The sequence below is a fragment of the Galeopterus variegatus genome, unplaced genomic scaffold (assembly GCF_000696425.1).
Source record: "Galeopterus variegatus unplaced genomic scaffold, G_variegatus-3.0.2 Scaffold7363, whole genome shotgun sequence".
Classification (NCBI taxonomy): Eukaryota; Metazoa; Chordata; class Mammalia; order Dermoptera; family Cynocephalidae; genus Galeopterus; species Galeopterus variegatus.
The window spans coordinates 64,458-80,655 of NW_007733474.1; the positions used below are offsets into that span (position 1 = coordinate 64,458).

The 16,198-nt window shown below is 52.9% G+C and overlaps 1 protein-coding gene across 1 annotated transcript in view; it reads left to right on the forward strand.

Moving 5' to 3' along the window:
* Window positions 1-15,964, forward strand: part of EHD3 (EH-domain containing 3) — a 31,344-nt gene extending 15,380 nt beyond the window's left edge. The window contains exons 3-6 of the mRNA XM_008591876.1: window positions 1,347-1,444; window positions 10,018-10,430; window positions 11,100-11,264; window positions 13,787-15,964. Of these exons, the coding sequence (XP_008590098.1) occupies window positions 1,347-1,444; window positions 10,018-10,430; window positions 11,100-11,264; window positions 13,787-14,314 (1,204 nt within the window). The 3' untranslated portion in view covers window positions 14,315-15,964. The remainder of the gene's footprint in view (window positions 1-1,346; window positions 1,445-10,017; window positions 10,431-11,099; window positions 11,265-13,786) is intronic.
* Window positions 15,965-16,198: the final 234 nt, after the last annotated feature.

The window sequence follows — 16,198 nt, forward strand, 5'->3', positions numbered from 1 at the left end:
GAAAAATGAAAAGTAGTTTAATGCAGGACCCCTACGACCAGAAGATTGATGGCATTGCAAGCTTTTGTGACTTTTCTACAGGAGCACACAATGGCTGAGCCGATGGGTGTTTAGATTGCCTGGGGGTCTGCCAGGGACTCCATTGGAAGGACAACTGGGAATGGGGTGTTGTGGGGGGAAGAGAGCTCTTCCATATGCCTCCAGCTTCACTGCAGCCTGCACAGGGACACTGCGCTACAGATTTTCGGTTTCCATCCCTGTGCTGCCGAGCAATCCTATTTCACGTCCCTTGTCAGCTCCCACTCTTCCTTCTCCTCTTGAATAAGGCTTGACTGTTATTCTAATAGGGATGTTTGGTCTTTAGGTACCCAAAAAAACATTCCCTGGTGATATAACCCATCTTTCAAGGCCAGCTCCTGGGCCTCCTCCTCTAGGAAGCCCTCCCTGGAAGCCATCTCTCGGTCTTAGATCTTCCAACCCTTTCATCTGACTTCCCTCGGGGTGCTGATCCCATTGCACCTTGTATTATGGTTGCCTGTGTATAAGCCCTCTCTCTTCCACCAAGCTGTACTCCTTTAGGGCAGAGATCAAGGTCTGGACATTTGGTGTCCCCAGCAGCAGGGGTTTACAAGCATGAACTATGGCTGTCTCAGGATCACCCCGGGAGCTTCCTTAAAGCACAGATCCTGAGGTGCACTGCTGGGGCTCTAAGTCTGGCCTTTTCTGGGAATCTGCCTTTGAAGCAGCCAGACTTCTGATCCTCTGCCCTACGGCACCCAGCATACTGTCTTGCATGGCGTAGAATTCCAGTAACTTTTTTGAATGACACCCCATTTACAAATGAGGACACATATGGAGAAGTACAGTGACTTTGCCAATGAGGATTGAATTAGAAGGGGGATCCCCACACTCTGACTCTGTGTGCAGTGATGGTTTGGGGCAGACCCTCGAAGCTCCTCCTGCCCCTGACCCTAGCTGACCATTATGAAGAGGAGGCAAGGGTCTTCTCACTGGCTATTGAAAGAAGCTGAGGTTCCAAGAGAGTCAAGCTAAGTGTAGTCACTCAAGGCAGGAAGGTAGGTGACCAAGGACCAACTAAGGTCTTGGGGTCACAAGAATCAGACCAAGGCTTTGGTCACATGCAGGTGCAGGGCACTCCAAGACAGGGCATGGGCAGAGACAAGAGAACTGGGGTTCTTCTGCCCCTGGGTCAGTTGTCAACCCCAGCTCGGGACTGAGCGCCATGCAGCTGCGGCTCACCCGGGAGGGAGACAAGAGGTAGGAGTCATGGGGCTGAGCCAGGGAAGGGGGGTGAGCGGCTCACTGGCTTCCTCTGGCCTGTGCAGGTTTGTGTGCGCCCAGCTGCCCAACCCCGTGCTGGAGAGCATCAGCGTCATTGACACACCAGGGATCCTCTCTGGGGAGAAGCAGAGGATCAGCCGAGGTAAGCGAGCCACCTGGAAGGGCCATGTGTGTTCCGTATGTCCTCTTCAGGTGTGGAAGAGATGCAGCCAGGGCCTTGCTGTCTCTTCTCTTGGATCCACTGTAGCTGAGGAGATAGTCAGCCTCAGTCTTCTCATCTGTGAAGTGGAGACACCAATATCTGCCTTACCTCATCGGGTTTATTCATTCTCCAAGAGGCACCTTCACGGGCCAGACCCTGGCTTGCTCCTCATGTTCCTGTAGCCTCAGCCCCCCAGGAGCAAATGCATCTGGAGAACTTCAGCTCAACAGGAGGGTGCTGTGGCCGAGGATGGCAGAGGACTGCAATGTGCTGTGGGTCATGAGAGGAGGGAGCTGGTATGAGAAAGCACTCTGAAAACGGTCCACTCCTGGCAGACGGGGGTAATTGCTCATTAAGGGCGGTCATCCGGCATGGTGGTTAGGAGCTAGAGCTCTGGAGCCAGACTGGCAGGGCTCTAGGCCTGCCTCTGCCACATCATAGCAGAGCAACCCAGGACAGGTTCCTTTACTTCAATTGCTTCATCTGCAAAATGGAGAGAAATAGTACTATCCATCTTATGAGACTGAGGATTAAAAGAAATAATAGAGGTAAAAAGCTTCCTGCCTGGCACACAGCGAGCATCCAGTAAACATGAGGTGTGATAGATTATCTTCCTCTCCATCATCACTGGTTTTTTTTCTAGCACTAAAATGCTAGACTGATGCTGTAAAAAGCTAAAAACATCTGCTCCTGGCTCCCACCCTCAGCCCCTCCTGTGACAATTTGCTGTGTGCCCTGGGTAGACTCCCTCCCCTTTCTGTGCCATGTGTTGTATCTGTGGCAAGAAAATCAGATAAAGCTGAACTGACCCCAGTATTGGAGCTGGTTGCTGGACCTGGAGCCAAGTCAGCACTCAAGTCAGCCTCCGGGAAGAGATGGCTTTGGACAGGCAGGGTTCTCTGGGAAGCAGCTGGAACACTCGCCCAAGTTGACCTTAGGTGACTGTCTGCTTCCCGGCAGCATGCTTCTCGGCTCCCGGGGCTCTGTGGCCCTGTGGCCCTGGCTGGGGCAGACACAAGTCTGTCCTGCCCATGTCTGTGCCCCTGTAGTGGGGGACCAGAAAGCCATTACCCCAACAGCATGGCCTGCCCAGGCCAGCGCCTGCTCACCCCCAGGCCCTGCAAGGAGAGTCGACGGCCTCCCAGGGTGACAGGCAAGTGGTCCCATGGCTATGCACGGATGAGGCCGAGTGTGCAGGCCCCTGGCCCACGTGGAGGCCTCTAGTGCCAGAGCTGGGCTCTGCCCAGCGCTCCTGCAAGCCGCCTTGACCTCCTCTCTGAAGAGAGCAGCTGTCTCCCGATGAGGGCAGGTGTGGGGTGACAGGACCAGGCTTGGCTCGCTGGTGATACACTGTGTATGTGTGTGAGTGGCAAAGCCAGCCCCGGGGGGTAGAGACGGAAGACAGCAGAGACGCCTTCCTGGTCAGCAGCCTGCTTGAGGGCCAAGTTAACCCCAGGCTGTCCTTAAGGGAAGCCTCATCTTGGCGCAGGTTGGGAAAGGGAGAGGCTGAAAATCCTGAACGGGGGGAAAAACCCGCCCCCAGCTCTCCTCCCCCTCCCTTTTCACTTAGGAGGTGAGATCTGGGAAGAAGAGGAAGCCGCTGAATCAGGAGGGGACGTGGGAAACTGTGTTCACAGTTTGTGTCATTGGTGGCATATGAGCCCTGGGACATCGTCCCCGGTGAAGGCAGCCTGGAGAGACTAGGTCCTCTAGCTGCCTAACTGGGCTGTGTGGTTAAGGTGAGGGGGACCTGGTCTGAAGCTGAACTCATGCGCGGGAAGAGGGGGGTCTCACCTTTTCTCCTGCCGGCCTACATGCCCACTGTAAGCCCCTGACTCCCTTCCTGCGGAGGGCAGCTCAGGTAGTTCTCTGTCTTGCTTCTGTTTGTTCCCTAAACACCCCTGCCCTCCTAACCAGTCCCACCCCACCCCCGAGTAGTTCATCTGGGCTCATGCTGAGTTAGGCCTAAAGGAGATTTATGATTTTGAAGAGACAGCCCATGTCTCTTCAAGGAAGGCTGGCTGGTGGGAGCGGGGAGAGTGCATGTGCCCCTGTAAGGCCAGTGCAGCCTGACAGGTGGGTCCAGCGAGGACTCCAGCCTCTGGGGCTTCCAAGGGCACTGGGCAAGGGGTTCAGAGTCCTGGCCTTAGAACCTCTGTGGGTCTCAGCAGGTCACATTTTTAGTGTCCCCATGTGTAACAAGAGATGATATGCATCACGTAGCGTTCTTGTGAAGTCCACAGACCGTAATGGAAACACAGACCTCAGCTCTGGGTCTGAGTCACACCATGGTGAGCTCCCTTCTCTCCTTCCCTGCCAGCCAGGGCTGCCCATTACACAGCCCCGGGTTAACCTATGTGAGGGTCTCCCTTGTGGTTGTGCAGTGCTCAGCCTGTGCAGCCGTATGTGGCAGCCCTGCTCCCAGGGACTCCTGCCTTCCTCAGCTTCTATCCCATTCCTTTCTTCTGTTTTTCCACTGTTCCTCTGTGGACCTCAGTGGCTGCCCTGAACACATTGGGTGCTTGGTGCTCTTGCCTGTGCTTCCTGTCTCCTCCCTCTTCACACTCACTAAGCACCAGTTTCTTCTCTGCCCTCCTGAGTCCAGAGTGTAAATGCAGCTGCTGGCAGAAGCAGCCTGCGATAAAAACAAGCGCCAGGAGCTGGGCTGCCCGCAATGCGTTGGCATCCTGGGGCAGTGCCGGCCTCATACTCTGAGACCAGAGAAGCTGGGAGGAGGGCACCAGACACCCTCAGTTATCAGTGGGACCCCAAATGAGAAAAGTTTCCAGTGTGAAGAGTCCTTCCTGTCCTTCTCCACAATTGGCTTCCCCACAAGCCCAGCTGCAGCTGATACTTAGACGCACAGACCCTGCCCCCGTACACCTCCCTCCACACACACCCACAGAGGAGGGGACTTGAAAAAGTTCATAGAAAAATTCATATTATCCTTTAATTCTATTTTTCCACAAACTTTGTGAAGTACCCTTGTATACCCACATCTCCCACCCCACACACGCATATGCACACCTCCAGCCCCCAACAAGCACATGCACAGCACCAAACCGCTTTGCCATGGTTTCTTTCCAAGGCTCTCAGAGCTCTGGGTTTGGCCACAGAGTGGATTGGCCCTTCTTCCATTCCTCTAGCCAGCCCCAGGCAGGCCAGGGCCCCGGCGGCTAGTCCTGCAGACCAGACCTGGTGCAAGGGCACCTGGCTGAGGGGCATATAGAGCCGGGAATTCAGCTCACGTTCCGCTCACTGAGCCTCATGCCTGGCACAGGGCTGTGCCTCACCAGAAAAAAGGGGCAGCATGATCAAGTCAGCACACGGGCACCAATGGGCAACAGGGGACTGCCACATTCTGCCTGGCAAAGTATGGTCCTTGCTCAGGGTGTGGCCCCTCTGCCCTGGCCTGCAGGGGGTAGGGGTGGGGTGTCTTGGGGGGAGGCTGAGTCCTGGAGCTCCCAAGCCAGCACGTGTCTCTGGGTGGCAGGAGAGGCAGGCAGGGAGGCAGTTTCTGAAGTGACAGGATGTGCCTGGCCCCGGGCCCGCTTCTGGGAAAAAGCAAGGATGCAGCAGAGGGTGGGAGGCTCCGGAAGAAGCCTGGGCGTCTTCGCGCTCAGGAACCACGATTCCCGGCTGCTTGTCAGCTAGAAATCCCCACAGGCCCCACCCTAGAAAGGCAAGACCTGGGCCTTTATACCCTCAGCACAGACTGCAGGGCCACAGCAGGTGAACGCTTGTCCGGGTCACATGGTGGAAATGGGAACTCTGGTCTCCCATGGGCCAGTGGCTTCTAAGCACAGTACCATCACCTGCCCAGGAAGAGGGCAGGGCTAGAACTGTGGGCAACACCCTCATCTACAGGTTTCCTCTGGGGGTCTTCGGGGCTCAGAGCTTGGAGGGTCTAGGCTTGACCCTCACAGCCTCACATCCCTAGTGCGTCCCTTGGCACCCTCACTGGAGCTAGTCCCTGTGGGCACTCACATGCCCAGGCAGAACAGCCAAGTGCTGACACACTCCAGGAGGCTTGTGACCACCTGCTCGGGCCACTTGTGATGGTTACTTCTGGGAGAAATCTAATGTGACATTTGTTCCTCACTGTCAGCCGAACTCTTCCCACATTATGGAAATTGATGCCTTTTTATTTCTCTTACTGAACTGTCTTTAAATCTTGACAGAGATTTTTGGGGAAGAGATAGGACTTTTTAGGTACTGCACCCACTGCAGGTAAGTGCCTGGCTAGAGGGCTGAGTCCTCTGAGCTCCAGGCTCACACTCCGCTCGGCTGTGAGCTGAGAGGAAAATGGGGACAGCCAGCCCAGGATCGGGGTTCTGGGCCTGAGTTTGCCTCCACCCAGTGGCCGTGTGAGCTCCGGCAGCCCCTCCATCCCATGTCCTGCTCCTCCGCTGTAAGATGTGTGTGCCCTGTTCACCTCCTGGCAGACGGAGAGTTATGAGGATGCAGTGAGGTCGTGTGGCTGGAAATACAAACGGCATGTTAGTGCCCTCAAACTGCATTTCAGACCATGAAGGAAGCTGGTGGGTGATTAAGGAGTTGCTTTGCTTATTGTGTTTGTCTCATTGATTTCCTCCTGCCTGGCATTACTTAGAAATATTTATTTTCCAATCCTCTGGAGCCTAGGGGTGGGGGGAGCCACAAATCACTGCAGGCTGCCCAGTTTCCGGGCCTGGAGCCTGCCAACCAGATCCCTTAGAGCCGGCACACTTGCTAGTAGAAATTCCAGGATGGACAGCTTCTTTACTCTGTCTCTTAGGGCTTGAATCTCCCCTTGCCCACTAGTCCACATTTCATGATTCTTCGAGCTCTCTCAGGTGGTCTAGAGCTGCTATCGTGGGTCTCAGAGCTGTTCCTGGGACCAGGGAGGGGGAGGGGGCCTGTCGTTCACCCCAGACGTCAGGGCAGAAGCGTCACAGTGCGACCAGCCCTCCCTCTGCTGCTGAATCTTGTTGCTGTGATTCTACTGGACGCCTCATTCAATCGTCATTGTTATCCCCATTTTACAGCTGAGAAAATTAAGGTTCAGACTTGCCCAAGACCATGCAGCAAATAAAGGGGAGAGCTAATCTTATGCCATTTTCCTTAGTGGGTCCAGTCTGTGCCTTTGAGATGCCTCCATCCCTGGAGATGCACATAATCCAGTCTGCAGAAATAATCAAATATCCATCCTAGAGGTTACATCAGCTTTGAATTAGCCAGGAATAGGGAGGCTGAGCTTCAGAGGAGCGCTGTGGAGTCATTGTTTGATTCTCCTGGTCTTCACAGCCACACCTGGGGAGAAAGCTCCTGGCATTACTCAGTTTGTACTTTGGTAGCAGCTTGCCAGAACATGCAGAATTTGCAGAAGTAGGAGGATAACCAGGAGGACTCTGTGCTTATAAAATCAAAGAAAGGGTTCCCAGAAGCCATCTGCCTGTCCTCAGGCAGGAGCAGACTTCACATAGGCATCACCGAAATGTTTAAGACAGTGGCCTGCAGCCTTCTTTTCTCACTGTGCCTGCAAAAGCTTCCTTGTGTGTAATCTCCATCCATCCTGCTGTACTCCCATTTGTGAACCAAGAAAGGAAGCTCAGTGATCACCCAGCCCAACGCCCTGGTTTGACAAGCAAAGAGACCGAGGACTGAGAGGGGAGGCTGCTTGGCCAAGGACGCACAGCAAGTTAATGACTGAGCAGAAACTAGAGGTGGTCTGGCCTGAGCCAGTGCTCCGCTGTTGACCCCTTGAAAGCACATCCCATCTCGTGGAAACTGGTGCTTAGAAGGAGCTCTTTATAAAGGGGGAGGGGCAATAACAACAGCCAAGGTCACAGCCAAACAATTTCATCTGCGTCCTCTTATTTGATTTGATCCTCACAACTCAATGACTGAGTCACTGGTTGGTTCCAATTTAGAGACCAGGAAACAGGCCCAGAGATGACCTGTCTACTGTCTTCCCGATGTGAAATGCAGGACAGGGCTCCCATTTCAGTTCCATTCAACAGATACAGATAGAGCACCTGCTGTGTGCTGGACACAAGGCTGGGAACAGGGGAAACAGAGGACCAGGAGCTGCCCCTGCCCTGCCCAGCTCCCGGTGTGGGGCAGTGGTGGGGGATGATTTCAGTGGGCTGAGCAGTGGAACAGGTATACGCATGAGTGCTACAAGACCACCGAGGGGCCCCCGACCCAGCTGGTGGGGGGAAGAATAGGAGGAAGGCTGTCCCGTTATGGACAAGTTGCTGCCACTCCCCCACCCGGCCCAGAGCTGGGGGCTCTCAGGTTGCAGGGATTTTCCCCTCCTTTTGCAGACACAGATTCCTCTTACCTCGTTGGTGTCATCAGGAGCTGGAGCGAGGTTGGAGGGCTGAGCCTCTTCTCTGCAACTTCTCTGCATCTTTGCTTTCCCCAGTCCCATGGAGGACTGCTGCAGTGTTGGGCTTGGGGCTGGAGACTGATCCTGGTCCTGACTCTGACCCCTACTACTACATGGCCTGGGGCCCATCTCTCACCCTCTGTAAACTATTTCCTTGTCAGGAAATGGCCCAGCACCAGCTGCTCTGGCTGCCTTAGCCAGTTATGAGTGGCTGCACCGTTGAGTGGGCACACTGTGTGTGCCGTTGAGGGCTCGAATTTGCTGGGCAGGTGGGGGCAGCAGCAACAGTTCCCAGCGGCCTCTCCCCAAGGCCTGCACCGCTGTGGCTAAAATCCATGTCAGGCTGGATTGGGGAACAGGTATCAGCAAAAGGCCAGAGGCCTGGAGCCCTTCTGCCCTTCCCACCTGCTGTGGAGGGATGGGCTGGGCTCACTGGCTCCAGTCACCAGAACAGTGAAGCCCTGACCTGTTTCCAGGGATGAGGTTGGGACAGGAGGGCTAGGTTGTCCTGATTTTCTGAGCCCTCTAGTCCCTTTGCCCACAGGTCTGACAGACTGCCTTTGGGAGGTGAGGGCAGCACTGCCGTGGCTGTGCTGAAGGGAAAATAAAATAGGCTGGAGCCCTCCCTGGCGGGGGAGGAGCACGGGTGCAGGGTGCAGGCCCTCCTGGCATTGGAGTGCTCAGGACTCCTGGGCTCTGTGGAGGAGCTGGCTGGGCCTGTGGGCCAGGGTGGCTTCCAAGTTCAGATGCTGCTGCTGCTTGCAGCTGTGCAGCGAACCCAGGCCCCTGCGGCTGGCTTTAGGTGGCAAGTTTTCCTGTCCATGCTAAGCCCCTCCCACCCCCATGATAATTCTTTAACATACCCTCAATATGTACCCCTCTGGATACTCAAAAAAGATCACATGGGGAAATGCATTTAAAACCCATCTCCCCTGGCCCCATCCACCTTCATCCTCCACCCCATCTAAGCCTGTAGTGCAGTCTAAAGTGACAGCCAGGACAGTGTAGTGGTTAATAGCACTGACTCTGGGGCCACCTTCCTGGATTAGAATCTCAGCCCCACCACTTACCAGCGGGGACCTCAGACTAGTTACTTTACCTCTTGACCTCTCTGGTTACTCATCTGAAAAATGGGGCTAATATTAGTATGTATCTCATAAGGTCCTTGTGAAGGTTAAAGGACTTCATGATTATAAAGAGCTTAGGTCAGTGCTGGGTACCTTGTGAGAGCTGCTCACAAGTGGCTAGTGCTACTATTGTTGTTATGGACCAGTGGTTCTCAAAGTGTAGTCCTTGGACCAGGAGCACCAGCATCTCCTGGGAATGCTCCACCCCAGGCCTACTGGATCAGAAACTCTGGGCATGGGGTCCAGCCATCTGAGTTTAGACAAACATTGCAGGGGATTCACATTCAGGCTCAAATTGAGGGTACTGTTACAGACGGTCAGAGCTTCTGACTCAGTCACAGGCAGTTGTCTAATGACCTTGCCTGCTCTCTAGTCTCCCTCCTAGGTCCAGTCACAACCTAAAGAAAGCCCCTGTGGTTTTAAAAGTTGAGAATTCTGTGCCGCAGCTGATGAGTAAGGAAAGAAGTGAGCTCATGAGCATGAGTGAGAGCAAGCTGTGTGTTTTTATAACAAGAACCACAGATTTCTTCTAGCGCAGTGCTGGGCTTGCTCTGAGCCATCTTACGTTTTACGATTTCATGGTTTTCAGGCCTTGGAAAAAATTTCTGAGTCTTTATATCAAATGAGGTGTCCATACTTTCTTTTCTAGCAGGGCCCCTGGCTGCTAAATACAATAAGCAAAGATGGGGAGTTGGATAGTGGCTGTGCTTTATGGGAATGATGATGTTAATAATAACAACTAGCATTTACTGAGCATCTACTAAGTGCTGGGCTCTGAGTGTATTTAATCCTCATATTTATATTAATTAGGTATTATTACTATTACGGCCATTTTCTTAGATGAAAAAAACACTAAGAAACACTGAGTAACTTGCTCAAGGCCAAACCGTTAAAATGTGGAGGATCCAGGTATGAACTCAGACCTGACTCCCAAGCATGTTATTTCTACTGCAACTGACTGCCTTGCCCCAAAAGCCTTAAAGTCCCTCCCTTGACTGTCCCTCTGCCGGCAGGGTATGACTTTGCAGCTGTCCTGGAGTGGTTTGCTGAGCGGGTGGACCGCATCATTCTCCTCTTCGATGCCCACAAGCTGGACATCTCTGATGAGTTCTCAGAAGTCATTAAGGCCCTCAAGAACCACGAGGACAAGATGCGGGTGGTGCTGAACAAAGCTGACCAGATCGAGACGCAGCAGCTGATGCGCGTGTACGGGGCCCTCATGTGGTCGTTGGGCAAGATCGTGAACACCCCGGAGGTGATCCGGGTCTACATCGGCTCCTTCTGGTCCCACCCACTCCTCATCCCTGACAACAGGAAGCTCTTTGAGGCTGAGGAGCAGGACCTATTCAGGGACATCCAGAGTCTACCCCGAAATGCCGCCCTGCGCAAGCTCAACGACCTCATCAAGAGAGCCAGGCTGGCCAAGGTGAGGCTTCCCCCTGGGGAGATGGCAGCAGAGGCAGGGTCAGCTGCAAGAGCTGAGGGTTGCTGCTTCCAACCACGAGGCTACTGCCTGTCCAAGTGAGAATGTCCAGTGGCCACCGTGTCACAAGTGTCAGCCACCAGCTCTGGCACCTGGGGGAAGAATGGTATAGTGGTTACATGTACAGGCTCTGGGGTCAGGTGTCCAGACTGGGGCCTGACTCCACTGTTTACTACCTGTGTGGTCCCCACCCCCGCAGGCCTTTAGTCTGTCTGTGCCACTTTCTATATCTGTAAAATGACGGCATCGTTGGAGTATAAAGTGGAGTAAAGAATGTCAAAGCCCTCACCACAGTGCCTGGCACCTTAAGAAGGGCTCAGCCAACATAAGCTGGTGGTACTGACTTCAGGAGCCGCAGCAGCACCAACATAACCATCCCTGTTACTGCCTTGACATTAGCTTCCCCACAACCTCACCTTGCCCACGTGATGGAGAACAGCCCAACTCTGCAGACAACATGGCAACGAGAGGGTGGAGATAGAAATGACTTCAAAGGAGGAGCAGGAGGAGGGGGGAGGGACTTACGGGAGGAGATGGGGTGAGAGCAAGCCCGAGAGGAAGGAATAGCCAAGGGTCGTGATGGGAAGGTTTCTCTCTGGCCCTGTTTGTCAGGTCCACGCCTACATCATCAGCTCTCTGAAGAAGGAGATGCCCTCGGTGTTCGGGAAGGACAACAGGAAGAAGGAGCTGGTGAATAACCTGGCTGAGATCTATGGCCGCATCGAGCGGGAGCACCAGATCTCACCTGGGGACTTTCCCAACCTGAAGAGGATGCAGGTAATTAGGGTCTGGGGCTCTGGGACAAGGGACAGTGTCACAGAGCTGGCAGCCTGAGTATGGAGGAGGCCATGCTTGCAGCCCCCAAGGGGAAACTCAACCCAGAATCAGAAGGCAGGGAGGTGGCCCTAGATGTGTCCTTCCTGCTGGACTGCCCCTGGCCCAACAGGTGCCATATCTGGGTCTGGGGAGAAACACGAGCCCAGTGCCCCAGGGGAGTGTTAAATGGTAGTTGGGGTGTATACTTCCAGTTTATTACCTTCCCTAGTCACAGCCACTATAAGCTTGACATCCCCACTATCTCCTGAGGAATGGGACAGGTCCCCTGACCAAGGTCCTCCAGGCCCTTAAGTGCTTACATTTACCTCTGAGCCCCCCCCCCTTAGGAGTGGTTTGGGACATAAGCCACAGAGAGGCAGAAGTCCACATGGAAGCTCGCCATCTTTGGGGCATACTCCAGGCCCCTGTCTTTGGCCAGGGACCATCACACATGGTTTCTCACGGTTTTCCCCAAAGCAGTCCTCGGAGGAGGGCATTTTCATCTTCCTTTACAGATGAGGAAACTGAGGTCTCAGTGTTTTTCACATATAGCATCCAATAGGCTGCAAGTAGAAAAGCCAGGAGCTGTCCCCAGGGTCCAAGCAAGAAACCACCACACCCTAGTGACTGGATTCTCTCTGAGCCTCTGTCTCCTCATCTGTAAACTGAGGCTACCAAAGCGCATATACAGGTGTTGTGAGCATGAATAAAATAATATTTGCAAGGCCCTTGGCACGGAGCAGGGTGCAGACTATGCCCTACCTGAATACACAGCAGCAATCGCCAGTGGTGGAAGCTGGGCAGTGAGCACGAAGGACCTACCCTCTACAATTTCTGCAACTTCTGTGATTATATGGTTATTTTAAAATAATTTTGTTTTTAAATTAGAGGACTAGAAAACCAAAAAACAGTAGCTGCAGAAGTAGTAGCAATGATGTTGCCCTTGCTGTTTTGATCTTTGGGTTGGGAACCAGTTTCTCAGTTTAAGAGTACAGTTTTCAGAACATCACGATAGTGCTGAAGAGGCATGTTTAGTTTTCTATCTAGTAAAATAAAAATTTTTAAAAATACACATTCTAAGGTTGCATTTATCCATGTCCCCATTCATTCATATTCCTTCACCCTGCCATAAGGCAGTCAGTCATTTCAACATTGCTTTAATATAATTTGGGTTTCTCAATCAGCCGTGGCTTGGTACGCTTCAGCTCTTCGTTTCTCTTTCTGTTAAGAATTTAATGACCTGTAAGCAAACATTTGGGAAGATGACATTTGAAAGGGACCATACAACCCCTTGTTTCACGTGAGGAATCCTTTTGCAACATGAAGGATTTCCATCTTCTCGTTTGCTTGCCCGTGCAATGCTCTGCTGTGTAATTAGGTACGCTGACTCAGTAGTGTCAGCAGCTGTCCTGTGTGGGTGGACGTGTTGGGTGATGGGAGTCCCTGCCATGCCACCCTGGGAGATGTTGGGGCCCTCACATGGGAGCCCACCAAATACACCTAGAAGGGAAAAGGCTAGGAGAGACAGGAGGATTAGAGGAGGGGAAAATGAGTTGTGCCCTCAGCTGGAGAAAAGCCACCGTCTGTCCTGCCTCCACCCCGCCTCAGCCCCCACAGCCTCCTGCTTAGCGCTGCCCTAGAAGGGAGGTGGGAAGTATCCAGGCTAACACTTGCTCTAGAAATGTAGCAGTGTGTGTTCTCTGGATTTTTCTGCAGTGACCTCAATGTGCTTGTCCCTGTGCACTGGCCTTTTCCCAGCGTCGTGAGACACTATGGCCAGAGCAAGGACAGGAGTGGACAGCTCTCACCTTGTCAACCTCTAGAGGCCAAGACGTTGGGTACTCTAGACTCAGGACCTTTCAATATTGCACAGACCTGTGAAGCAGAGCATATTTCTTTTATGGTGTGGCATGGGTGGTCCTGTGAAGACAGGAGGGGAGCTTTTCCACCCACTTGGAATGCGATGTGCCTACCCCAGAAGGGCAGTGGGGGACTGAACGAGGTAATTTAGTGAAAGCACTCAGTGTGACATGGAGACCCACACAGCTCAGTCTCCGAGGGGTACAGCGTCAAGAAACACCTTTCAATAAGCAAAAGTAACCTAAAGAGAAATTTAACTATTTACTCTCTGAAATAATATTAAAGGGGATTAAAATAAATAGGGCAAACCAGTATTTGTTACAATTCTCTTTCTTCCCCAGCCCGTGTTCTGCTCCCTCCTGAAAAACTCCATCATCAGCCCAGCAGGCCTTTTCCTCCTCCCCTCTCATACCTTTGATGATTTTGTGATGTAGATCAGCTTAGCTTCTAGACCAAACTCCTTTCATTGGAGAAAAGAGCCAGCTGTGAACGTTCCAGCATTATAGCAAGCGCCCTCCCTGACAAACAGACCTTCCTTCCAGCATTAGTAGAAAGTGCCCTCCCTGACAAACGAATCTTCCATTGTATTCTGTTTGCACCTTTTCTTCTCTCCATCTTCCCAGGACCAGCTGCAGGCCCAGGACTTTAGCAAGTTCCAGCCACTGAAGAGCAAGCTGCTGGAGGTGGTGGATGACATGCTGGCCCATGACATTGCCCAGCTCATGGTGCTGGTGCGTCAGGAGGAGATACAGCAGCCCATCCAGATGGTGAAGGGTGGAGCGTTTGAGGGCACCCTGCATGGCCCCTTCGGGCATGGCTATGGAGAGGGAGCCGGGGAGGGCATTGATGATGCTGAGTGGGTCGTGGCCAGGGACAAGCCCATGTACGACGAGATCTTCTACACGCTGTCTCCAGTGGATGGCAAGATCACAGGCGCTAATGCCAAGAAGGAGATGGTGCGCTCCAAGCTGCCCAACAGTGTGCTGGGCAAGATCTGGAAGCTGGCTGACATTGACAAGGATGGCATGTTGGATGATGAGGAGTTCGCGCTGGCCAACCACCTCATAAAAGTCAAGCTGGAGGGGCATGAGCTGCCCAATGAGCTGCCCGCCCACCTCCTGCCGCCATCCAAAAGGAAAGTTGCTGAATGATGGGGACTAGGGACTCAGAAAGGCAGGTGTTAGAGGAGGGGACAGGAGAAGCGACCATACATGCACACACACATGCACACATGCATACATGCAGATCTTGAGAACTACACTGTAGATGAGAGGGGACAGCGAACCCCATGCTTCCAGGCTGACCCTTGTTTGGATACATCCTCAAATTCTGGGGATTGGTAGAAGGACAGGAGTAGTCCCATGTTCCAGGGTTCAAGATTGTGTCTCCAAACTCTTTCCCTCCATCTTCCACTCCCCAGAGACCTGAGGCCATCCACCCACCCCAGGTTCCCCAGAGCCTCCACACCTAGGCTCTGAGCATATGGAAAAAGCTTTTCACTTAATAGGCAACTCACTTTAATTTCTGTGCTCCCCACCCCCTTGGCTTCCTAATAGAAATCTACTCAGGGGCTGGGAGGTGTGAGGGAAGGGGGAGCTGCAGGCAGGAGAGGTGAGGAAGGAAGCATCCTCCAGGGCACCCGTGTCCCACACTTGAAGAGATGTGGGCCCATGAGTTCTGTTTTCCTGATCTGTCTTCACCTGGCTTTGAACTCTGCAGGCACTGCATTTTAAAGAAAGTCAGAGGCTGAAAGAAAAGAGAAAAAAATCATAGGAAAGAGCAAGGAAGCTATCCTGTAGTCTTCTACTCAAAACCAGTCAAGGTGGTTTTAATCCATAGATTGTGTGAGATTCACATTCTTTCCACCTGGCCTCTGATGTTTGGATGCTGTTACGTGACCAACATTTATCCAGTCCCTCCTATGTGCCAGGAGCTGTGACAGGCACTTTATGTACATTATTCTAGGTGGACCTCACTAATGCCCCAGGGAAATATACAAAGTATTCATTCATCCCCCCATTTTGCACAGGAGGAGCCTGAGACTCAGAAGAGTTTAGGTGAGCTTCCCAAACTTACAGAGGTCACATGAGACAGGATTCAGAGCCAGGACCTCAGACCTCAGACTTCCCTGTGCTGTGCTGGGCTAGGTTCAGGGTCCCAACATTGCTACTTGATGACAAACCCTGGAGAATGAGCCAAGCATGGAGGCCCCTTCACAGTCTTCCAGAGCAAGCTGGCAAGGGAGGAGGCCTGGTTGGCATTCGGTGGGCCATCAGTCTGGCCATCTGTCACATCACAGAAGCAAACTGTGGCTTCTGGCAATGCGTGCCATGTTCCTAACATCACAGAAGTTCAACAGCGCCAGCAGGAGAGTGGGCCAGCTTGCTGGATGCTGCTTGTGCCTGTCCCTGCACAGTCTCCCACCAGGAGCCTGAATTATCCCAGCTCAGATGCAGTCATCAGCTCTCTCATTAGACCTCATGCTAATTCACAGAAGGCTAACTTGAGCGGGCTGGGTTCTTGGTCCCTATAGGGTCACCAGGGACTCTGCTGTGTCCTCGGCAAATCCACACCACTCTCAATGCCTCCTTGTCTCTCCCCTAGCTTGCTTTGTGGCCACTGAACCAATCACTTTGTATGCTGTGCTTCTATGTGATGGAAAACAAAACAAGTATAACTTATTTTATATCTATGTTCAGACTATATAGAGAATATCCTGTGTATCTATGATGTGCTTACTACTATAGTGCATATGTCCTTAGTGTTCATGTTAATACAGCACATTTATCCTTTGGTACCCATTTGGCCACAGCGCATCATTCCGTGGGAGGCTGAGGGAGGGGGGCTGGGTTCTCTGTGGTTCCTGGTAGCATCTTAAGCAGAGAATGGCTCACTGGGGCTACCCAAAGGCCAACATCCCATGGGTCTGGTGCTTCTCCGGGGCCAGTGACCAGCCCAGGCCGAGCTAGTAGAGCAGCTGCTCCCTGCCCCTCTGGTGTAGAGATGGTCCCCAAACCCCTGGGCTTCCTTCTACA